The sequence below is a fragment of the Polistes dominula genome, unplaced genomic scaffold (assembly GCF_049000335.1).
Source record: "Polistes dominula isolate Pdom_NZ unplaced genomic scaffold, Pdom_raw_medaka contig_20, whole genome shotgun sequence".
Lineage (NCBI taxonomy): Eukaryota > Metazoa > Arthropoda > Insecta > Hymenoptera > Vespidae > Polistes > Polistes dominula.
The window spans coordinates 2,887,805-2,913,082 of NW_028301147.1; the positions used below are offsets into that span (position 1 = coordinate 2,887,805).

A 25,278-nucleotide genomic window follows, 5' to 3' on the forward strand; every position below is an offset into this window, starting at 1 on the left:
CGGAAGTTTATTATCTATTTTCATTTATCATTTTCATCTAATAATATGACTTATTCAAAATGAAATTTATTTCTTTTTAATTTTAGTCATTCCTTTGAATTTGATTTTTTTTTTTTTTTTTTATAATCTTTTTTTTTCTTTTTTTTAGTTTAAATTATTAAATTATAGACAGATCGTTTGTGCTATTATTTTTTTGTTATATATATATATATATATATATATATATATATATATGGAAATTGATTAAAACTAAATATCGATTGTATCATGAATTTATTTGAAATATTTTGTATTTTTTATATCTTATAAACTATATTTACAAAGATATAGAAAGAGAGAGAGAGAGAGAGAGAGAGAGAGAGAGAGAGAGGGGGATAGAGAGATAGAGAAAGAGAAAGAGAGAGAGGGAGGCGATATTTATATTAAAGTATAATACACGTATTATGTTTAACAAATATTAACAAATAAATGAAACTAATCTAAATACACTACAAATCATTAAGTTCTAATTTTTGGACTGGGCTCGTAATTCATTGCCTTTCTTTCTTTCTTTCTTTCTTTCTCTTTCAACGTCGAGTACAGAGGATATACTTTTTTCTTTTCTTTGCTATATAAACGTTTTTCTGTTAAGTACTATTCAAAATATTTCTCGCGTAAAAGCCGTCTCTTTGCATGTATATAAATATATATATACATATGGAAATGACAAGAAAAAAAAAAATCATTAAAATTATTTGTTTTTTTTTTTTTTCGTATTACGATATAAAATTTTTCAAATAGTAGCCATATATATATAAACATCCAAGAGAGAGTTGTGCCATATTACTTTGTCAAATGTGTCACGCATTTTTTTTTTTTTTCACCTACGCAACCATAATGTAACAGTAAACATAATAATCTATATTTTTGTTTCTAATTTTTCCCAAAAATTATTTTTATGCGACAAAAATAATTTGGCTGAATTTATCTATCTCACATTTCTAAAAATATTTTTCTCGTCGTTCATTCGAATATAAATAAAAACATGGATGATACAAAATAATAATAATAATAAATGATGATCATTGTATGATGATGATGATGATGATGATGATGATGATGATGTTCGTAATAAAAAAGAAATACACATACAATAAATATATGCTTTGATTACTTTCATAAAAATAATAATTAATATTTTCGTATAAATTTCGTTAAAAATGTTTAATAAAATAGTAAGAGGAGGCCACCAGTCCACGGTATTATTAATTTCTTTCTCAAATAGAATAATTTTCGATTTGTTTGGTAAAATTCATATTTTTATATGTATATGACACACCACAATGATAATTTATAAATAAAATATATAATTTTCACCGTAACAGGATGCCTGAGTAATTTTCATTTATTTTCTTTCTTTCTTTTTTATTTTCTTTTTATACAATTATAATTCAATTAATTGCAATTCGTGCGTTTGAATACGTATTTAAGTATTCTTTCGATTCATTCGTATGTATATTTTTTATATTTATACAATTTTCTTTTTTCAAGGTTCGATGTGAGAAAAAAAAAACAAAAACAAAAATTATTCATTAATTATTTAATATGAATATAAAAGCCTCATGACTTCAAACTAAACAATAAATAATATAATAATAACTAAACGAAATGTTGTATTATAATTATATTGTTTCTAATAAATATAAAATAATACTATTATTATTATAATTATTATTATTATTATTATTATTATAATAATTATTATAATTATTTAGATTAATTTATAATTCTTACTGGTTTTCTTCGATGACTTCAAGTAACAATTTGCAATTTGTACTGGTAAAATACCGTCAGTCAAAAAGGAAGACACGACTATGCCACATTCTTTATTCTATTATTCATTTTTTCAATAGAAAACAAGATTCTTCGTTTATATATATTTATATATATGTATATATAAAATATTTATTATATATATACATATATATATATGTATATATAATATATTTTCATTTGTTAATTTATTTTCCCCGTTTGCTCTTCCTAGTATTTAAAAATAAATATAAACATTTATTATTTATATATATATACATATATATATATATATATATATATATATATATGTATATAATTATATGTAATTTTAGATACAATAATTTTATAAATAATAAGATTCTTCAAATACAAGGAAACATCAATGATACGCGATAATGAAATGAAATTAATTTTTAAATTAAAATTTGATGAAACGAACAAATAAACAAGAAGAAAAGAAATTAACTATACAAAACAATAAAAATTTAAAAAAAAAACAAAAACAAAACAAAAAAAAAAGAAGAAGCATATATACTCCAACGAATGCAATAATTCGTTGCACATCTTTCTTTATCCTGTAATATAAATAACATTTATTGATATAACATTTGTAAAAATGTTGTTGAAATAAATAGAAAAATTTGAAAAGAATTTTATTTCATTTTTTTTTTTTTTCTATAATATTTTGTTTTCTTGTTTTGCTTTCTTCTTCTTCTTCTTCTTCTTCTTCTTCTTCTTTTCTCCTCTTCCAGCTTAGAATACTTAAATTATAATAACGCTATCCTTACATACGAATTTTACATTATGATGACATACATTCAATTGATTGTTATCATATTGTAAAGACCTAATGTATCCCTAAGCTGCTTGCTGCTTGCACTGCGCTGTTGTTTTCCGTTGCTGTCGCCGCCATTTTTTTTTCTTTTTTTATTTTACATTTTCTTTCTATTATTTCAATTCTTTCGTATATTAATTAATTTAGTTTAAAGAACATTCGATAATAAATGTTACATATTTTATTGAAAGTCTATAAAACTGCAATCCTGTGTACGGTGCAATGACAAAAACAAAAATCAAATTAAAATCAAATTATTGATTTTTTTTCAAAAATTTGTTTTCTAATATTTTGTTTTTCCATGATCGATCGATACCTCACACATACTACTACTACTACTACTCCTCCTGTGACTTTTTATTTTTTTTTCCTCTTTAGAAACAAACATAAATATTTGATAACGGATGATTTAAAAAAAAAAAAAAAAAAAAAACAAACAAAGAAACGTTCTCTTGCAATTTGACATTTTTCTCTCTCTATTCTTTCGATCTTAAATAACGCACATTCGAAATATTTTTGTAAAATATTTTTACAAATTTTAATTATCCCGAGAGAGACAGGTTGTGTTTTATCTGCGTTAATTTTTTTTTTTCGTTTGTTTTCTTTGTTGACCAAAATACGAATCGAACGATTCACAAAACCCCATTATTAATGCAGCTATTTTTATCAGAATATACATTAGTAACAACTAGGAACTTGACGAAGCATTACCTCCACCTTTCAAAATGTACAAATGCCGATGTATAGTTTTTCCTTATTTTATTAATTATTTTTTTTTATTATTATTATTATTCATATTATTATTTAGTTTTTTTTTTGTTCTTTATATATATATATATATTCACTCTAATATGCAATAGGCATTTTTTTTTTTTTTGATATCCATTTCGATATCTAAATACACGGAATTAATGGTGCATCATTTAAAAATGAGCCCAAATGGTTTTTATTTATACTATCTCAGTTTGTAAATAATGTTTAGCACATTCTTTCTCCAAGAACAACATTTAAAGAGAAAGAATAGAGACACGTTTTTATATACAAAAAAAAAAAAAAAAAAGAGAAAGATATTTCATAGGACAAGTTTAAAAAGAAAAACAGAAAAAAAAAAAGATGAGGTGTTTGTCATATATAAATTTTGTTTGCTTGTATTTTATGGATTTTCATTGTTTCTTTTTTTTGTTTTTTTCTTTTTTTTTTTTTTTTATAGAATACACAGAGAATTGCGTTTTGCAATGTGATTAATAATAGTGCACGAGAAAAAAAAAAATATTATCACACAAGGATGTATTTATAGAAAGAAACGTCAAATGGGGGGGGGGGGGGGGAGAAGAAGGGCAAATTTAAACAAATAAAAAGTATCACAAAGAACACAATAATGTAGTAATAATAATAAACATTAATAATTAATAGCAATTATAATAATTAATAATAACTAATCATCAATCATCGCGCACACCGCCTATATTTTGTCAATATTATTATTATTATTATTATTATTATATATGACTTTATTTACAAACATTTGAATGTTCTCATTAATGTGTATATAAAGATATGCTTTGGAGAAAGAAATGGCTCTTTTTCTTTCAGACTATGACGTCTTCACAGATCTCTTGTATTCTCAACAAACAAAAATTCAGATGTTTCTTGTAATATTACTCTTACATAGCAAGTAACTCATCTCAAGTATGTACGTAATATATTTTTTCTTCTTCTTTCATTTGTTCATCCCCTTTTTTTTCACGGCTTTATTTAAAATGCCGGATGATAATAATCGTACGTAGGCCAGTAAGGCTGTAGCCAGTCCTAGCTAGTGCGTTGTCGTTTTTTCGGTGGGTGCTCTTCAGAAGAGTGTGCTGGTGGTGCAGGCATTACCATATCGTCTCTGTTAAACATGTACTTAAACTGAGGCATGTACTTCATAATATTTCCTACTTGTATTAGCGGTAATTCTTCGTTTACAGAAGAACATTTGCCTGCATCCATCAACATTTTCATTTGCAGTCTGCATAAGTAAAAGTAATTTCCACTTTCAGTTATTAAATAAATAAGTTAAAAATAGTTTTGTTTTTTTTTTTTAAATTTTAAAACAATATTTCTTTTTTTTTGCATGTATATTGATTTATTTATATAAGGGAAATTAGGTATGTATGTATATATATATATATGTATACACACGGTCAACGTATTACTACGGGCATTGTATAGATTGTCCGTTTAATCTATACAAAGTTAATTGAGACCAAAACCCTTTGGGCATTGTACGCAATGCCCTTAGTAATACATTGATCATATGTATCATTGCGGGAAACTCACCTATTCCCTTGATATAGATCTATATTCAAGACGTCCGTAAGAACTTGTCTACAACTGTTAATGTCACAAGCAGGAAAATAATTAGACACAAAATCGGGAAGTGTCATCAATAATTCTGAGTAGATGTATGGTTTAAAGTTGATACAAGGTACCATTTTGTCTTCTATTAATGCCTTTTGAACTTGGTATGGTTGAGTTTGACAATTTGATATTGACGGTTCCGTGATATTTATTAAAGGTTTCCTTACTCTCGTATCCCTAAAAATATAATGAAATTATATTCTATTAATAATAATTAAAGAAAATGATTAATCTGAGTAAATTTATGAGGATAAAATAATTTAGTAGTAAGGCATACCTGGAACTATTATTACCTCCATTTACTGGTATTAAAGGTGGTGGATATTTTGTATGGGATGTATTGTGTACTGGTGGTGTATGCCTTTGCTGACGTGATAATAATGACGACGCTGTTGTAGGAGCTGGCATAAGGGCTTGTACCTGTTCACTTAAGCCAATCATTTGAGGATATGTTCTGGCCGTGACTGCATCAGGAACACCCAATGAAGGTGTCGTATATGTCGTAGTTACCCTGGAATATCAGCCCTTTCATGACAAGTAGGATATATTATGTAACTAGTTTAGTTATGATCATGTTAAAGTTAAATTTTAAGATTTTTATTTGAACATTATTTTCTAAATGGACAATTAACTTTTATCTTTAATTTAATATATATATAAACATTTAAACGTAACATATAAATACTACTTATGAGTTAGTAATTAATAAAAAAATTTCATTTAAAACTTTCTACGCTTATAATCGTTTGATCTATGCACTAATAAAGTTAGTTATGAAAAATATTCAATAAAATTTGTAACTTTTCGTAAACTTAACTTATTAAATAATTAATGAAAAAAAGAAGTGAGAAAATTTGCATAGAACAAATTTGTATTAGTTCTATACATGCTACCTTATTTTTTCTGTAGTAAACAAAAAACTATGGTACATACAACAGGGACTCACCAGTCATCCTTCCCATAGGTTGGATAACTACAGAAAAAAAAACAAGACATTGTATGTACAAATGCAAACAGCATCGGTGCAAAAGTTCTACACACTAAATAACATTAACATCTAGTATGTAGGTAAATATTTTTAATATAAAAGAAAAAGAAAAGGTCATAATAATGATACCGAAACAGTGTTCAGAAAACAGAAAATAAAAAAGCCAATATATTTTCAATGATATATTTATTTCATACACATATATGTCCCAAAAACAAGTAACACAATATTAATGAAAACCACTACTACTTTATTAGCAAAAATTTCTGTTTTTATTTCTGCGACGAAAGGAATAATTTAAAATTACGAAAGAGAAAAAACAAAACAAAACAAACTAAGCACAAGTCACCTGGTGAAAGTGCGACAACGATAAAGTGTCGATAAATTTGAGAAAAGGGGTGAAATTTAAATCGACAATATAAATATATAAATGTGAAAGAGATATCATAGAAAAGGAAGATTAATAAATTTTTGTCTAAACTTACCCAAGATTAGGTTGACTATTATGCGCCGTTGCTCTAACGAGAGGGGGTGGTTGGGCCTGAGCTACGGCTTGCATAGTAGTAACTGGATAAACTCCAGGGTACTGAACCGTTGCTCCGCCACCACCCCCTCTACTCCTCAATTGATGAGTGGTATAGGTTTTAGTTGACGCAGACATCTACCGTAGAAACATTTCAGTGGATCATTTGGATGATTGGATCATCATGGAAAGTAAGGTTTAATAGAAATTTGTCAAGATATCTTACATTGTGCATATTTAATGGAGGTGGTGTACGTATGAGGGAATTAGCCTGAGATACCAGAGCTGTTTGATACGCTGGTTGACCGCCAACAAGTCCCGACCATCCATTGACAACGCCTTGTACGACGTTCAGCATCGGTTGCGAAGCAATGCTCGATCTTCCCGAAGGAAGTGCTGATGGAGATGAATGAGCAGGATGAGTTACAGCAGTTGTTTGTCTTGATTGACTAACGCGCTGAGTTGGTTGCGCACTCGTGGTACTAGTTCCACGTGGTAATATCGTCTGTAAAGGGCCCGTACGCGTAGTATTAAGACTCGATTTACTCGTATTATTTTGTACAGAGGATGTTTTTGACACTGGTGGCGTAGGAGGTTGTCTGGTCCATCCACCGCCACCCCCACCACCCTTGCTACTCACTAATAACTGAGAATCCATCACTTTGTTCGGCCAATAATCTTCGAACCCCGTGTCGGGAGGAAAATAACTTTTAATATCACTCAAACTGATCACGGAGCATGTCTCACTTGCAAACAATTCGTTTCTTATACCCTGTACCTTGCAGCAAAACTTCAAATACGAAAGGTCCCAACCTTCAAGTTTCTCCGCTTTTAATTTCAAATTTTCCGTTTCACCCTCGAAATAAAATAAGGGTACGTACTGAAGACCGTCCTTCACCGTATAAGGTACCACTGATTCTTTATTAATCCGTATGAAACCACACTTCTCTGCCTTGTGCCTGCTAGATACGTTTGGACTTGAGCCGGCTGTTAACTTGGTATAACAAACGTCCAAAAATGTATAGAATTCTTTAGCGTCGGATAACCTCACTACAAGATCCTTGCACGAAAACTGATCCCTTCCAAATTGACTATCGCAATGCTTCATATTAATCTCGTTGAAAAGCCTACTCTCGGAATCCGTAATATAGTAACTTCTTATGCACGTACAACTATAGATATCCGAGTGCAGAAAACTCAGGTACTTGTTCAGGAGCTTAGACTCTAGGATTCGTACCGCGCAATATTTTTCACCGGCACGGTATATGTAAGGTATGTGAATCTCGTCGAAAGTGATCCATCCAAATCTACCCCTTTGACTTTCATCGTCCAAAGGAATTTTACCATCCCCTGTTGAAGTGGTTGAACCTGTTGTCTTGGCCACAGTCGAGTCAGCCGGACGTTTGTTTAAATAACCGAGGATACCAGGAAGATTTCCTTGTGGGGAAGATAAACACTGACTCCCTGCTGCTCCTCTTTGCTGTGCTGACCCTCCTCCTCCTCCTCCTCCTGCCCCGCCAGCCCCTGTCACCGTCGCCGCCGAAACCATTTTCGCCTTGTTCGCTTCCACCATTTTGGCAGCCAATTCTCGGATCTCCGCTTCATCTGGACGTTCTTGTTTAACGACAACTTTATCGAAACCTAGGAAATAAAAGTAATTATCAGTCATTTGTCAAACATAACAAAAATTATATCAAGGACCAAACACGCACTCTTACTCATACTCGAATCGTATAATCAAATATGGCGAACGCCTCTCTCTCTCTCTCTCTCTCTCTCTCTCTCTCTCTCTCTCTCTCTCTCTCTCTCTCTCTCTCTCTCTCTCTCATGTGTTTTACGATGATATATTATATATATATATGATTTATATACGATATATATTAGAATAAACAAATATGATCCTCTTTTCTTCATTTATTTCATATAGTGATTAATTGCTGAAGAATTGATTTATATATTATTGGGATTGTTCATAAAAATAGATTATTCAAATAGTCCATCTTTATTTACCGGCATTTAGAAATGCTTAAATAAAAGTTTGTTAGCATCGACTTATTCTATAAAAAGAAGAAGAAAGACAAAAAGAAAAAAGAAAAAGAATTAAAAAAACAATACCTAAAATCAGCGAATAAAGAATTCCTTCTTGCTGCATTGATAGATTCATGCTACACTGTTAATGAAACAATATATTTGCATATATAATAAGAGATGTAAATCACGGACATCGTAATGTTGCGATAATTACGTACGAATGGTTTTTATCGTTTTGTCGAAGAGCACCGTATAGATTATACATTCATTTATTACGTTGTGTTCATGACCTACGCCCCATATAATATACGTAACACTTATTCTACAACATAATCTTAAGCACCATTATAAATAAAAATAATTTTTTTGGAAGGTAATACACCAAGGAAATGCATTATTTAACAAGATAAAAAAAATTATATATATATATGTATATTTAATTTTATTTATTTATTTTAAATTTAAATTTCCACGCGTTTTTCTATCAATTCAACGTAAAAACTCAACGCGCTACGGGGTGTCACGTGTGTATGGTACGGTACTTTCTCGACTCTCGGCATCTTCAACTCTGATGAAGAGAGACAGAGATAGATATAGAGAAAAAGATTATTTTCAAATGAATAATAAAAGAAAAAAAACTCATCAAATCACTGAGTGAGAGAAACACACAACAATATCCCACAAAATACAACACACCTACACGTACACTGAACATACTGCACCAATTATTTTTATACGAATGACTATATAACACCAATAACACAGCACAGTACACGTGTATACAACGACGAAATTTTGAGAAATAAAAAACCAGAATTTAGAGGAAAGAATTAAAGGAAAATCATTAAACGAAACTAACGCAAGAAACGTCACACACAATTTGCTCATCAATCAAACATCTCCCCTTCCTGTTCTTCTTCTTCTTCTTCTTCTTATTGTTTTTTGTCCTTCCTCCTAGGTGATATTTCTTCTATAGCTTTCACCTCGTAAGTCTTAAAGTATTATATTAACTTTGTAAAAAAAAAAAAGAAACTGGCATCCGTCGATAGAATATAATCATCAAGTGTGTATTCCTCTTGTATGTATACCTTCTAATGGAGTAGTCAATTCGTTTGGACTTTCCAACTGCTGCTACTGCTAGTAAACTGTAGTTAACTGTTATGTTTCAAATAGGATTTCTCTCTATCACCCAAAAGCACAGTAGAGAACTCGGCGACACACATACATTCTTTTTTTTCTTTTTCTCTCTATCTCTCTCTATCTATCTCTATCTCTCTCCCTCTTTTTAATACACAGTAGAGTGCACTTGTTCTTACAATGTTGCAAAGGCAACGTTTTTGCATTTTACATTCAAACGATATAAAGAAATACTACTACTTCTTCATCTCATTCTCGACATAAAATTAATGATAAAAAAAAAAGATTCCCTTGGCCTAACTTACTTTGAAAAGAAAAAGAAATGAGACCAAATACAAAAGTAACAGTAAAAAGAAACGGATAGAGAAGAAGAAGAAGAAGAAGAAGAAGAAAGAGAAAAGCAAGAGAGTAAGAAATGAATAGAGAAAGAGAAATAAAAAGAGCAAGAGAAGTTTAACTATGGGGCCAACAAGCGAACGTACAGTTTGACACTCGGTCGTGTGCACTGGTCGTGGAAGGGTTTCTTTTCTCGAGCCATATGGCGTCCGTGCTGCTGTCGGCGCTTGCAACGGGTACGTCCGCAGCGAAGTCGTTCCTCATATCCTCACCGAACGACGATTAATCTTAAGTAGTCCCCGTTGTTGTGTGTCTTCTTTTTTATATTTATTCTTGTGTTGATGTTTGTTGTTGTCCAACGTAATAATGTTATTATTGTTGTCGTTGTTGGTTGATGTTGGATGTGTTTACTTCACACTTTTATGAATTACATTTCGTTGGGTGAGAATCCCATTTATCCGTGAAAAGAAGAATAGGAAAAGGAAAAAAGGATACAAAAGAAGGAGCAGGTAGAAATGGTTTATAGGTTTATGTTTTTGTTGAGGTTGATTATTAAAATTGTGTCGTCTGTTGACCGTAAAAGAAGACAACACAACGGACGTCGACGACGACGACGACGTGCTGCGTCGTCGACGACGACGGCTGCTAACTTCTGCTGTTGATGCAACGGTACTAATAAAGATGACGATGACGACGAAGACGACAATGACGACAATAACGACGACAACTATAACGACGAACAATAACGACGGACAACAACGACGACGACTTCGACGACGACGACAGTGACTACTACGACGACGACGACGACAGCGGCGACGGCGGCGGTGGTGGTGCCGACGACGACGGCGTAGTCCATGTTACACGACGCAAGACCGCACAGAAAACTCCCCTTCTCCCACCCCTCCACTGGATCTCCCATCCAATTCTCTCTCATCCCTCTCTCTCTTTTTTTCTCTTTCTCTCCCTCTCACACAGTTTTCATACTCTCCCCCGCACCACTCATCATCAAACCAGGTGGCGCGACTGTGCTCCCGCGTTAGAGAGAGATAGACGTTATATACTTCTTTCTAACACATATATACTTCTTCTCTCCACACATTTATATATATACATATATATATACAATTGTGTATAGAGAAAAGAGAATATTGAGAAAGAGAAATAGAAAATTAAACTTTGCGTATATTATTCATCCTAACCTCACACAGTAAGGTACATTCCTACTTGTTGATGGTACAATTCAATCATCTTCGTTTGTTTTATATTCATAAGATCAAATTTTTTTTTTCTTATAAAAATTACTCTTCAGAATCTTCCGAATTATTTGCATAGAAAGGGCTAGGCTAAACTGGATTGCGTTTATTTGATCTGTTTGATTTAATTGCAATGTTTTATTTTGCAAAATTTTTTCCAATTCACTTTTAGGAAATGTTTTCTTCGATGATCTATTAATCCTTTTACGTTTCTTCTGACACGTTTTATATTCTTTCTTTTTGTCATATTAATACATGGCCTGCTGTAAAGTAAACTATTTTTCTTAATAAAAACATTAAATGCAAAAGAATTTGATCTTATATTACTTTATATACCAGCAGAGTAACCACTGCGCTAGCGCGTGACGTGTACAAAGTAAAGAGAGAGGGGGTGGTTTCCCCTCCCAACTCTACTTACGGCTTATTGGTGGGGGATAATGTTTCACTTATTCGTTAAGTCCAAATTAACTTACGCTAACGTGAATTGCACTTTTAAAAAAAGGGGTGCATGTACTTGTGTAAGTGCATTAAAAATTATACTTTGACTTGATTGAAAGATTAAAGGTTATAATATGCATATTAAAAATCCACACGAGTAGATTGATAAGAATAAAAAGAAGAGATTGTAAATACTATTGAAAGTATATTAATTAAACAAAAGAAATCAAACATAACGATAAAGTGTTTATCAAAACTTTTATTGATTTAATGCTACATATATATGGATGTATGTACATTTTTTAATTTACTTATCACACGAACTATTTTTCATTTGTTTCAAAATGTAAAACGTGTTATGTTGATACGTGTATGCGTATTTGGTTCTTCCCCTAACACATTTATAGTTTGGGTCTGTTATGAGTGTGAATTTTGAAATATGCACTCAATTTTCTTACATGGTCAACTTCGTCATGTGGAATTTTCGTGATGAAATGCGCGCGCATCTTCGTTGCACATTAAAATTTTATTTTCAATTATTTTCAATTCGCGCAAAGAAATATAACTTTAATATATATATATATATATGAAAATATATGTATATATAATTCACTCAGAAGCTTTTTTTTTTTTTTTGAAAAATATGGTACCACTGGAAGAGGATGACACCTCGGATGTCTGACCTAAAAAAGCTTTTTCTACTTGCGGAATACTTCGGGATTTTCTTGTATCTTCAATTCTTCTTCCAGTGATACTGGTTATAATAATGATAACAATAATGATGCAGATGTCGATGACGACGATGATGATGATGACGATGATGATAATAATAATGATGATGATGGTGATAGGTCATGCCTTCCAACTGTAGTTGCACGAGATATTAGAAATTGCTGTATACTTATATCTATCTCATATATCTAATACGCTGAATTTTTGCCACCGACTGTACTCCCCACTTACCCTTCCACAACACCCTTCCCTCTCACTCCTCTAACTCCTTGCCCTCTGGGGACCTCCTTCACTAGCTCGCTTGCTCTTTCGCTCACTCACACACATTTACTCATATTTCTTCCTTCTTCACAGCACAATGTCCTTCTTATTTTTTTATTCTTATTCTTATTCTTATTTTTATTTTTATTCTTTTTCTTCCTCCTACTATTGCATGAGGTGTATGTACACATGAATTGTCAAGACTTCGAGCTGACTTTTTTTTCTTTCCTCTTATTTCTCTTGTTGGTTATGTTGTTGTTGTTCTTCGTCTTCTTCTTCCTTGTCCTCTTATTCCTTTTCTTCTACTTCCGGGACTTCCCCCGATGCGACACGGTGCAAATACTCTTTGCTATTTTCCTTTACTACTTCGAACCATTCCAATTTGAAATTTTCGTTTTTTTTTGTACTTCTTCACTGATTTATCATATATATATATATATATATATTCATCAATTTTAATTGTAAATGACATTGTTTTTTTAAATACGTTTTATTTGTTCGTTGAAGTTTGTACTTTTGATAACGTATATAATTTAAATAGATAATATATTACTGTAATAGAATTATCTTCTCAAATAGAAGAATACACAGCGTGTATCGTGTTTTCATATCTTTCGTTCCAGCTCTAAAAATTAACGGCCTATTCGTGTGTTAGATAAGATCAAGTTTAGGAAGACAATCCAAGGAAACGAGCCGTAGAACCAGGAAGTTTAGTTTAGCTTAGCTTAGCTTAGCTCAGTTTTGTTCAGTTTAGCTTAGGTTAGCTAGCAAGGATATTAGACATTATTTAAATCGACTCAATTGATTCATTACAATTAAATCATTATCTCTAATTTTTTCTATTTCTTCTTGTGTTTTCCTTTTGTTCTTGCGAAAATATATTCCAAAGTTTTGTAAAAAGACATCTTTCAAAAATTAATTTCTTTTCTTTAGTTCTTTTTCTTTTCTTTAGTTCTTTTCAAATGAATTCATTTATTTGCTTCCTTTTCTTTTTTTCTTTGTAGTTGTCAAGATCGAAAACTCTAGGGAATTGTTGGCTCCCTTAGGAACTTCTGGGATGTCCCCCATTTTGCATTTGAATATTGGAAATATTCCAACAGACATTCCGATCGTTTCACGAATAATTCATTTGACAAAGATGGTCAACTTGTTAGTAATAAATACAAATATACGATTAAATAAAACGTTTGTAGAAATACATTAAGAGTGTTGTGTATATTATATGTAATAAACTCATACACATATAAACATAATTCTCAGTGTAAGTAATTAAATTCGATTTGACGTGCGGGAGCTGAGAAATGCGCACATGCGCGATGTTCATTTATTCGCGCCCGAACTAACATGATCGACGCCAAACACGTGGTTGTCGTCGTCATCGTCATAATCGTCGTCGTCATCGTCACATTTCTTCTCTCTGATCTCTCAATATTGTCTATCTCCATTTTTTCTCATAACCTTTCTTTTTCTTTTTTTTTGTTAATGCTTTATAAAAAGTTATTTAAAAATGTTATCATGAAGAAAACAATTATAAATAACGAATACCACCTAGATGGTCAAAATAATTTTACCTGACCTACAAATTTCTTTTATTAAAACACGTCCTCCCCTCCTCTTCATCTCATCATGAATAATACATCTGATCTTCTATTTTTAAACTGACTTTTCTTTTTTTCTTCTTTTTAATATAAAATCAATTAAATCGTAAAAGCTTTTGCATTAAATGTTATTAAATAATAATAATGATATTTTATAATATTATTTTAATAAAATTAAATAATAATATAATTAAATTATATTTTATTTATATTATTATTATTATCATCATTATCATTATTATGCAGTATGCGCATTAGAAATGAAGCTTCTGTTGTACTGTCGATTGGAATGTCAACTTTCAAGAACATTCTTTCCTTCCACATGATAATTTATTATTTAAAACCTTTTCTTTTGTGTTCCACATTCTCGCCTAACATAAATTCCATTTTCTGTTTTCAGTTGACATTTATTTTTCTGTTCATCTTTTTTCGTGATTTAAACACTCGTATTCCTACAGAAAATGTCGTGTGAGATCTATAAAATAAAATAATAATAATACTAATAATAATAATAATAAATAATAATTTATTATATATCAACTTTTATTTATTTCTAACATTAATTTAAATATTTTACCTTTATTAATAACATTGTATTAAATATTAAAAATTAATTAACGAATTATAATTTAAAATATTACTTATCTGTTTCTTCTACATCTGTAGTCTCACTTTTTCTATAAAATAATAATAATAATAATAATAATAATAATAATAATAATAATAATAATAATAATAAATAATAATTTATTATATATCAACTTTTATTTATTTCTAGCATTAATTTAAATATTTTCTTTTTATTAACATTAATCATTAACTTTAATAATAATTAAAAATATTACTTACTTGTTTCTACATCTGTGGTCTCTTTTTTTTCTTTCTGTATAAAGAAAACTACAAATGTAAACTACTTACTCATCATAACATAATATATTATCATTTCTTGATAACGAATATACTCGTCAATCATATTTAATTAGTTAAAATAAAAAAATAAATTTATAATTATAACAGAAATAATTGTTGATATATAAATTAAAATATATAAAGTGACCATACTTACCGAAATAATTTGATATTAATTACACGTCATTAGAAGAAAAGAAATAAAAATAAGAGAAACGCAGTCCATCTCCCATTAAAACTCACTCTCCTCCCTCCCTCCCTCCCCCTCCCTCATCTCACTCCTTTCTAATTCTACGCATGCTCTCTCTTTCTCTTTTTATTAATTCCCTCTGTAAATGATCACACATTTTTCGTGACGCTCCCTCTTTCACTTCGACCTTGAAAAATCGCGCCTAACGTAATTGAAGACATTTCATTTCATTTCATTTCAAGAAAAAGAAAATTAACATAACCTCTTCTTTTTTTTTTATAAATTTCATTTGTACAGTCATTCAACGTGACGATGAGAATGTATTTTCTTAGAAATCAAATCATCAGATAAAAAAGACCATTTTGTCAATTGCTTTCTTAAAAACTAATCAAATCAATTTGAAATATATATATGTGTATATATTGTGTGTCAATGTTGACGTCACCAAACATAAAAATACTATTTAAACAAAACATAAATTATTAACACTAGATATACCATCATTTTCAGTACACTTACTATTTACTTACTTAGTATTTCTACCACACTAGTCAAAATGACTGGTGTATAAAAAAAATGTTTTTTGAGACTTTCAGTCTTTATTTAGTCTTAAAAAAATAAGAAAAAAATGTTTAACAATAATAATTTTAATAGATAAATGAATTTATAGACATTTTAAAATAACAAAACGCTTAATTATTTACAAAAATCAAATGTTACATGAAGTAGAAATTTTTACCACACTAGTCAAAAAATGACAGGTCGGGGTATATCTAGTGTTAATTGATTAAATCAAAATTTTCAACCGAATTAAAAAAAAAGCGTATACTTGAAATAATATTTAAAATATCGTTAAAACAATCATTTTCTATAAATTCTAATGATCAAAAGATATGAATCTATTTATATATTCTCTTTATGAAATAATTATAGTTATGTTTGAAATGTTTTAGTTAGAAATAATTAGAATAACGTGTCTAATTAAAAAAAAAAAATTAGCAATATTATTAGTTATTGCTGTAACATTTAAATTATTTAAATTTGTACCAGTAATCACAGGCTGAGACGATGGTCCAGGAGTCATTTTCAAATTCGAAGTTGATGAAGTACATAAAATTTCATTCTCAGATGATTGGTCTCCTTGTGAAATAATTTTGTTTCCTTTCCTATAGGTTTTACAACGTTCTGCGTTTGTTTGTGCCGAATGTTTTTTCTTAGTTATATTCTTCTTAGTTACTTTTTTTTTAGATACACTTTTTTTAGATATATTATTTTTAAGTAAATTTTTTTTACGATAATAATAAGCCCTACAGTTCTCTGCATTAGTTTTAGCCATTGCGTAAACTGAAAAAGAAATTTAAATGTATACTAAAACTGGGTCAAATAAAAAAAGAGATTATATTTAATAAATAAAAATTATTGTAGAAATAAAAATGTATATCCATTTACGTCGGTTTCATTGATTATTTAAATTTATTTATTAATTTTATATATTAATTAAAATTTATCTTCGTATTATTTTAGTAACTTGATTAATTTCAAATGAAATATTTATATTAATAATTAATATTCATGATAATTTGTTTTGGTTTTTTGGTATTTTTTTCAAAAATAATGAAAATTAATTTTAATAACAAATAATTAAATTTATAAAATTTAAATTAATATTCAGTATTTAATATTAATATTAAATGTATAGAAAATTATGAGAGTGAATTAAGCAGACAGCAGACACATTTACAAATTAAAATATTCATATTAAAAATTTAATTTTTAAAATATTAAAAAAGCACGTATTCAAAATTTTCATATCTAACTAGAAACGCATTTGTTTTTTTTTTTTTTTTTTTTTTTTTTTTTAATAAAAAATTCTTTTTAATTAAAATTCATATTCATGGAAAATTAATGAATTTTCTATATATCCGTATATATAAATAATTAATATACCAAAAATAAAGAAAATAAATTATTTATTTATTAAGTATAATTATTCATTATTCTGATTAATTATTACTTGTGTTCAATTATTTATTATATAATAAAGTAATAATTTATAAATTATATAACACAAATAAACACATACCTCAGTTAACCTCAATGACAAAGAGATACTTAAAAAAAAAAGATTATAAAAACAACGTTTCGACTATATCAATGTTTTCAAAGATATTCATAGTTATTTAATATCAATCACCACCGTATGTAATAATTAAAAACACGTATTGTGCATATAGAAATACAAGAATAAATATCGTGAATATAGATATAAGTTCACACTAAACTTAAGGGAGATTATCGACTAACTTCATGCTGTTAATTTCATGTTGCTGCGCGCGCGCATCGTAAAAAAATTCATCATTTTTTTCCGTAGCGCGCCAAATAAAGTGTAACCTCAAAAAAAAAAAAAAAAAAATAAAATTTTCTATATTTATTCGCAGAAAAGTCTATATACTTAAAAATTAAAATTAAAATTATTTAGATGTTTTAATTTGAAACATTTTATTTCACATCCACATTCATATCATTAAAAAAAAAAAAAAAAAAAAAAAAAAAAATATGTAGCTAATTATAAAAGTTCCGAAAGTACGGATGTACTTAGGTCACCAACTGCAAAGCATTGTGGACAACGTATAATTAAAAAGATAAGATTACATAGAATATTTGTTTTTCAGACACAATGGATTACGTAGTATGTACTTATACTAGTAATAGAAAATCTAAATTACCAATATAAGTGTAACTATGAGAATATAGAAAGGAAAGTAAGACTTGAATGGTAAGTTTTAAGAGTATCGGTATCTTAACTTTCGCTGTGTGATATATAAACTTTTGAGCGTCTGCGCGTTTGTGAAGTTATGCGTATGCGTTGCTGATGAATCTAACGTTTGGGGTGGGTTATGGAAGAAGAGGGGATGGAAGGAAGAACAAGAAGAGGAATAGACGGAAGATGAGGAAAAGCGGGAGGAGCAAGAGGAAGAGGAGGGGACGAGGGATGAAGAGGGATGAGGGGAGGAGGAGAAATAGGCGGGGGGAGGGATGAAGAGGGGAACGGGAAGGGTGAGAGGGGAAGACGTAAATAATTAAATCGTACGACGATCGAGTTTCGCATCGTGTTGCATGGATCGGGTGCAGAAGGCTAGGTACATACCGCTCAAAGAGTGGCCAGGGTTAGAGCACAAGATCGCACCGGACGACGTGACAACGTCGCACGGTCGATATGCTCTTTCAGGCAAAGTGCCAAGATTGGTAAATGTACGCGGGGGTATATAAGCCGCGGTTTCAGGTACCCTCACCCCCTCCTGATCTATCCTCGAATCCCCACTACACGACTTATGGAACTCACCCGTGGGATTTCTACGCGATAGTGGGGGTTGGAAAATGGGAGTGGGGGAACCGAAGCTGCGCAGAACCCAGCCAGACGTACTCTCAAATCCGTGTCTTTGCGCATCTCTTAAATACATATACCCGAACGACCTCCTCTCTCTATGTACTACATATGTATTATACTTATTATTTTAATCATGATTTACAGCCGCGCGACGTTGCCGTTTCTACACCATCCAGGCACGCCCACTCCCTCTTTTTTTCGACGTTGCAACCATATATACCTACTACACATATATACGTATATATATAATATACATGTATATAATATATATGTATATATATTTATATAGAGGAGAAACCAACCAGTACCTAGGAGTACAAGGCAACGTCGCTTGATCGATACTTGAGAAACGTATATACAATAAAAAAAAAAATCGCCATTTTAAGGATAGTTTTCTTTCGCAATCTCTACTTATTGATACATACAACTTCTCCCACTCTTTCTCTCCCCTTTATCTCTTTCTCTCTCTCTCTAATTAAATTGAATTTTTTTTCTACTGCTTTTTTTTCAGTTCTTCTGATTGTATTATCCCTCCTTCTCCGGTTCTATATACTTTTTTTATCTACTTTTTTCTGTTTAGAAAAAAAAAAAAAAAACAACAACAACAAAAATAAAAGGTTGAAATTACAAGCTTATTTGTTTCGCAACTAATAAATGGTTGTTGATTATTTTAGAAATGATGTCCTTCATCAAAGACGGATCATCGAGGTCGAAAATCGTCAACAATTCCAACGGCTGCGGCGTTGCCGTCGCAAAATGGCGGGAGCGGCCTTGGTAGCCTGGCTTCTTCTATATCTTTCCTCTGGGCCAGTCGTTTTGGCAACACTGGAAGGTCGTTAGCGATCTATTTATAGTCGGTCGCCATTGCTGCTGTTACTATGCCGAGCGAAGCGTATACTTGGTTCAGGGGTGGTGAGTGTATGCGGGGGAGGAGGGCAGCGAGGAATTACTGAAAGAACAATATGGCGCTCAACCGGATGTGCCTTCTTCCAATCTATCCATTCTCTCTTTCTCTCTCTCTTTCTAGTACACCTCTCACCGCCATTCTCTGCCTTCTCTTGCGCTTTCGCTCTCCTCCCTCTATTTGTCTTTTTCTCTCTTTTCTTCACTATCTCTGTTCCTCTCAATCTCTTCCTCCGCTGCGGCCACCTCCACCTCACCAACTTCCCATCCCTCCTTGTCACCCTCCGTCACTCTTTCTCTTTTCTCTCACTACACTATCATAACGACTAAACGATATTTATTTCCTTTTGCAAAAATATATGCTATGATGGAAGCAAATATTACGTAACTATGCAATCGTCCTGGCAATGTGACTGGCCGCTTATATAAATTTCGCAATAGAACGTTAACAAGGCGTGTCTCTTTATTCTTACTAGAAACTACACTATTATCTATGTATTTCTACTACCCGGTGGTCTGAGCAGATACGCTCGTTTCTACTGCGCGTTTCGTTTTTCTTACGAAAAAAGAAAAAAAAAACGAAGAAAGAAAATAATGAAACAAATAATTCAAAATAATAGATAAAAAAAAAAAATTAAGAAAATAAATAGAATGATAAAGAAAGGACGAGGAGTTGAAGAAAAGAATTCCATTATAAATTTTACCGACGGGAAACAGGTGAGCTTTCAGGAAAAATATTTTTTATACGCTTAGCAAAATTGCATATGGCGGCGTTCAGTCGTCACAGCTGACGAGAATCGTGAGGTATTACACGCTACATACGATGCGTACAACCTATATACATCATACGTATATATATATATATATAAATTTATATATCATATTATATATACATATATGCATATAAATATATATACATACAGCGCGCAGAGAGAGGCACGCATGCGAGTTGCATCGAATCGGGACGGCTTCGGGACAGTTCGGATAATTCCGAGAAACTGCCTCTTTGTTACATCACTACTCGGATTCTTATATAGTACATAGGAGCGATACATTATGTACTGCGCCAGTACATATTTCCGTGGCGGCTCTCAGAGCGCATATATACATACCACCCCGTATATATTTGGAGCGGTATATACATAGGTATATACAAGCCCATATATACCTGCGCACTAGTGACAAGGGAATGGTCGCTCGAGCTGGTAAGCGCTACCACACACCACACTAGTACTATACCACTGTTACTACTACAAGCATTACTACCCTCTCTTCCATTCCACTACCCCCTCCAGCTTGCCACCATGACTATACACATTCCACGTTACACGATGCGCGCATTTGTGGATCAACTGTAGAAGGAGAAACATGGGCATAAAGTTGCTGCGCGTATACATCTATTTAGTTTCCCTTAACTTGAGCGTATCTTGAAATAAAAAAGAGGAAAAAGGAAAAAAAAATTAATAAAAAAAAAACAAAAAACAAACATTATTGTGATACAAACATATATACGTAGAAAATATATATATACTCTGCGAATGATATTATTATGAGTTATTATTATTATTATTATTAGTATTATTATATTATGACACATCGTAAATCACATTATCAATATTATAAGGATATGCGAGATGGAAAGCATTTCTCGACCATCCACCAGTGCATTTTTTCAACTTTTAATTTTTCTGCAGTATGAGAGAGAAAAAAAGAAAAAAAAAAAAGGAAGACCACTCGTAGATAATACGCTCGGCATATTTAATGAAAAAGTGTGATACATAGAATATATAATATATTACAGTATTGCATCAAAATTCCTTGTAAAAACCAAAAGTTCCTAAATCATTTTGTAATTATTTTTTCTGGAGACTTTTTTCTTGTTTTCTATCTAGAGACTTTTTCATTTCTCTTTATTTAGTGATTTTATGGTATAACAAAACTAGGATTGTAGTACCATAATGTAAATGATTCAAAAAAAGAAAAATCAATATCTAAATTTCTAGAAAATTTTGAAAAAATTCTGACGCATAATATAATGCTATAAATGGGAATACACTTGCATATATATATATATATATATGCATTTATCTATGCATGTATAGGTACATATATAGTAGGAACGTATATGCATCACGAGGAGAGGCGAGGAACACCATTTATAAGACCCTCATGAATAATAAACTCGGCAGTATTCGATTTCGGGCTCTTTCTATATACCCAACGCGGATTATATTATATTATATTATATTATATTATATTATATTATATTATATTATATTATATTATATTTAATTTAATTTAATTATATTGCATTATTATTATTATTATTATTATTATTATTATAATATGATGCATCGTAAATCATATTATCAAATTATTATTTCCTCCGTTCCGCATTCATACGTAAGAAGAATATTCCTATACCCATAACTCGTATATAGGAACATTAAATTGATTTAAAGCATCCATGGTTATGGGAGATCATTATTATCTTCATATAACGTAAAATCGATATGGGAAAGATAAGAGACTCGAATTTCTCCTTTATCATATATATATATATATATATATATATATATATATATATATATATATATATAAATAATTTATTTTGATCAATATATATGTATTTAAAATATGTATATATATATATTTTTTTTTTAAATTAATATTAAAATTTTAATTATCAATATATAAAATAAACCAATAAATGAAATATCAATAAAATCATCTTCAACTTGGATAATTTTCTAAGATATCCGCCATATTAGAAAATGCCAACAGACCAATGTATGGGATCGATTCGTCTTTATTCAATGTTGTATCACCGTCCTAATGGGATGTCTACTTGAGTACACATACAATGACGACAAGATACCATAGATTAAACGATATACCGTTTATATTAATATATAACACTTTAGTATGTATTTACCTTACTCGATCATTCACATTTCATTTTGAAATGAACTCAAATAAATAAATTTTGTAAGAAAACGAACAAACCTATAAGGAGGTTAGGAAGAACTTAAAGTAAGGTTAGGTCAGATTAGGTTATGTTCGATGACGAATCGCTTCGTCATTGTTTCTTTGTTACGTGACAAATTTGTTCAAATAATACTTCGAATTTTTGTAACGAAAAGAAAATTTTAAAATTGCGACTAAGATTTCTCTTTCTTTCTTTCTCTCTCTCTTATTCTTTTTAGAGATCGTCTTACAGTGTGCTTTAAATAAAGCATGACGTCGTTCCTTGAAACTTCGTAGGAAGTAAAAGATATCTTAGCGATATTAAGGCATTCATCAATCTCGTTGAAAATTCGCCATATACATCGTCGACAAAGTTGGAAGAAAGTTCAATCAAAGTGTTGCATGTATATGTAATATATATATATATACATATATATAGATGTTCAAACGTTACGTTCGAAAGATCGATTCTCGCTTGTGTTTTTATTCGACCACGTGGGTCCGTGTGTATAGCGCACGCAAGGTGTCTCGCGTGTACCAGTTAATTATGCGATAGGTTAGGATCGTGATCCTAGGGAACGATGAAGATGGATCGATAGAGCTATGTATATTTACACAGCTCCTATAACACCATTTAGATCATTGACAAGTTTTATAAATACTGTCATTGAATGCAACGCTTGATATTAAATTATAAACCAACGACCAACGATACGTGTAAAACATTAAAATTCGATTTACAAGTTGAAACTATAACAAATTCATGTAAGATGATTCCAGAGTTTAAATGTAAATATTTGTACACACATACACAAAACGGGATTATTTTTCAATACGAATTTCATTGAAAATATTTTTCATATAATCGCCTAAATAGACAACTTAATGTTAAACAACGAGGATGACACATGTGAAACAATTGTATAAATAAATTTTATGATTTGTTTATGTTGTAAAATAAATAATAATGTTTAACTTTTTGATTTAGGCCACTATTGTGATTACCGGTACAATTATGATACAATAACAGTATCATAAATAGTACAATATACATTAGTATTATGGGATTAAAGAAAATAAAAAGAGGATAGTAAAAAAAAAATACAATAATGATATGAAGGTTACCAGGTATAATTTATCCTGGAAGTGGAATAGTCGTAAACTAAATGAATGTACTTATTAATAGGTGGATTTTGTCAACAGAAGATAGGGCACAAATAAACCGGTTTGTACTTAGTACGTACAACTTGTAACTACGATCGCTGGTAGTGCTGGCCGCGCCGGTACTCTGTACATAACCTCAAAAAACAAATACACTCACCTCTGGTAACGCGGGCTTCTACTATCTGCACCTCCTCATCGACTATGCTGTCGGTCATCTTCTTCTTCTTCTTGTTAATCGGAACGTCCATACACATAATTTTGTCCCTTTAAGAGACACTTTTTTGTCGCGGTTAAGGCACTAGTCTTGCTTATTATTCGTGACATTTACATCAACTACCGGTATACATAGAACCGCGAAATTTGTAAGAGCGCGCACAAAAGAAATAAGGGAAAAAAGAATGAGAGTAAAACTAATTGTAAATAAAAAAAAAAAAGAAATAGGAGAAGGGGGTTGTGAGAAAGGGGAAAGGATCAAGATAGGGGGGAAAGGGAACGAGAGAGAGAGAGAGAGAGAGAGAGAAGGAAAAGATATAGAAGCTTTAGGAGGTAGGAACAATTCTATAGAATCTTTTGAAGAAGTCGTGCATGTATTTATCCACACATTGCACGTCTATCGTGCAGTCGTTGTATTGCATTTACTATACAACAATCCTGTTTTTCACTTTCGCTCTCATATAAGTAGATATATATATATATATATACACTCGCGTGCTTGCGTGCAAGCGTGATCGTATGCACGTATAAATATAAAAAAAAAAAAACGACCGACTAAACAACGAAACGGAAGAAGAGAAACGGAAGAACGAATGACGAGCGTATAGGCATGGTACCTTTTTTTTTTTTTTTTTCAGTTACTGCACTCTAACAACGCAACGAGTATAAACGGGTACGCAACGAGTATTATACATCAAAAATTAATGATAGAACGAATATTTTCTTATTCATAATACGAACGAGATACTTCCAAAGCTATATCACGAAGCGCGGGATAAATTTCTGTTCGCGCGTATTACCACGTTTTTTCGTATTTGTCCTTACGGCACTCAGTAGAAGTAGACCCGTGTTCCGTTCAGATTTGAATGTGGTACACGTTGCCAGTTCTTTCTCCTATCTTCCCTCCCGCCTTCCTACCCCTCGCCCTTTACCCCCTTTGTTTCCACAGAACCCCCCACCAGGTGGCATTGTCTACCCCCTACTCACCGCTCACCCCCCGGACGGTTCGATTCCCCGCTCCCCTCTAATAAACCAACTGCACCCCTCCTCACCGTTGCTTTGCCCCCCTACTCTTCCCTTATGTACTTACAGTGCTACGTTGCCAAATCATTCTAAATAAAACGCGCGAAATCATCGAGTAGTGGGGATTTATGAGTACTATCGCGAGTAGTGGGGGGTTTCTGTATATAACTACGTGCGATTCTATTGGTGAAC

General features: G+C 31.1%; 1 protein-coding gene and 1 long non-coding RNA gene across 12 annotated transcripts; one reads left to right on the forward strand and one right to left on the reverse strand.

Moving 5' to 3' along the window:
* Nucleotides 1-3,046: 3,046 nt before the first annotated feature.
* Nucleotides 3,047-24,929, reverse strand: LOC107066092 (uncharacterized). 11 transcript variants are annotated; one of them, XM_089177437.1, is made up of 8 exons: nt 17,512-17,653; nt 16,476-16,772; nt 6,767-8,181; nt 6,503-6,678; nt 5,976-6,002; nt 5,307-5,540; nt 4,949-5,206; nt 3,047-4,637 (listed from the first exon to the last, which is right to left on the reverse strand). In XM_089177437.1, exons 2-8 carry the CDS (start codon nt 16,762-16,764, stop codon nt 4,439-4,441), a joined length of 2,598 nt encoding a protein of 865 aa, XP_089033563.1. In that variant the 5' UTR covers nt 16,765-16,772; nt 17,512-17,653; the 3' UTR covers nt 3,047-4,438. The 11 variants fall into 11 exon arrangements, with proteins under 11 accessions (XP_089033563.1, XP_015175847.1, XP_089033564.1 ...); XM_015320361.2 differs by lacking the exons at nt 16,476-16,772; nt 17,512-17,653 and adding an exon at nt 24,008-24,929; XM_089177438.1 differs by lacking the exon at nt 5,976-6,002.
* LOC149030899 (uncharacterized) lies at nt 17,829-21,263 on the forward strand. The gene is made up of 2 exons (XR_016178242.1): nt 17,829-20,436; nt 20,643-21,263. It is a non-coding gene; the product is annotated as an uncharacterized LOC149030899 (long non-coding RNA).
* Nucleotides 24,930-25,278: the final 349 nt, after the last annotated feature.

Bases quoted from the DNA above. Each gene is read 5' to 3' on its own strand.
- LOC107066092 (XM_089177437.1), bottom strand. From the start codon at position 16,764: ATGGCTAAAACTAATGCAGAGAACTGTAGGGCTTATTATTATCGTAAA. The intron at 5,541-5,975 runs GTGAGTCCCTGT...CTGATATTCCAG, and splicing joins ACCTATGGGAAGGATGACTG to GGTAACTACGACATATACGA. The intron at 5,207-5,306 runs GTATGCCTTACT...TTATATTTTTAG, and splicing joins GGAGGTAATAATAGTTCCAG to GGATACGAGAGTAAGGAAAC.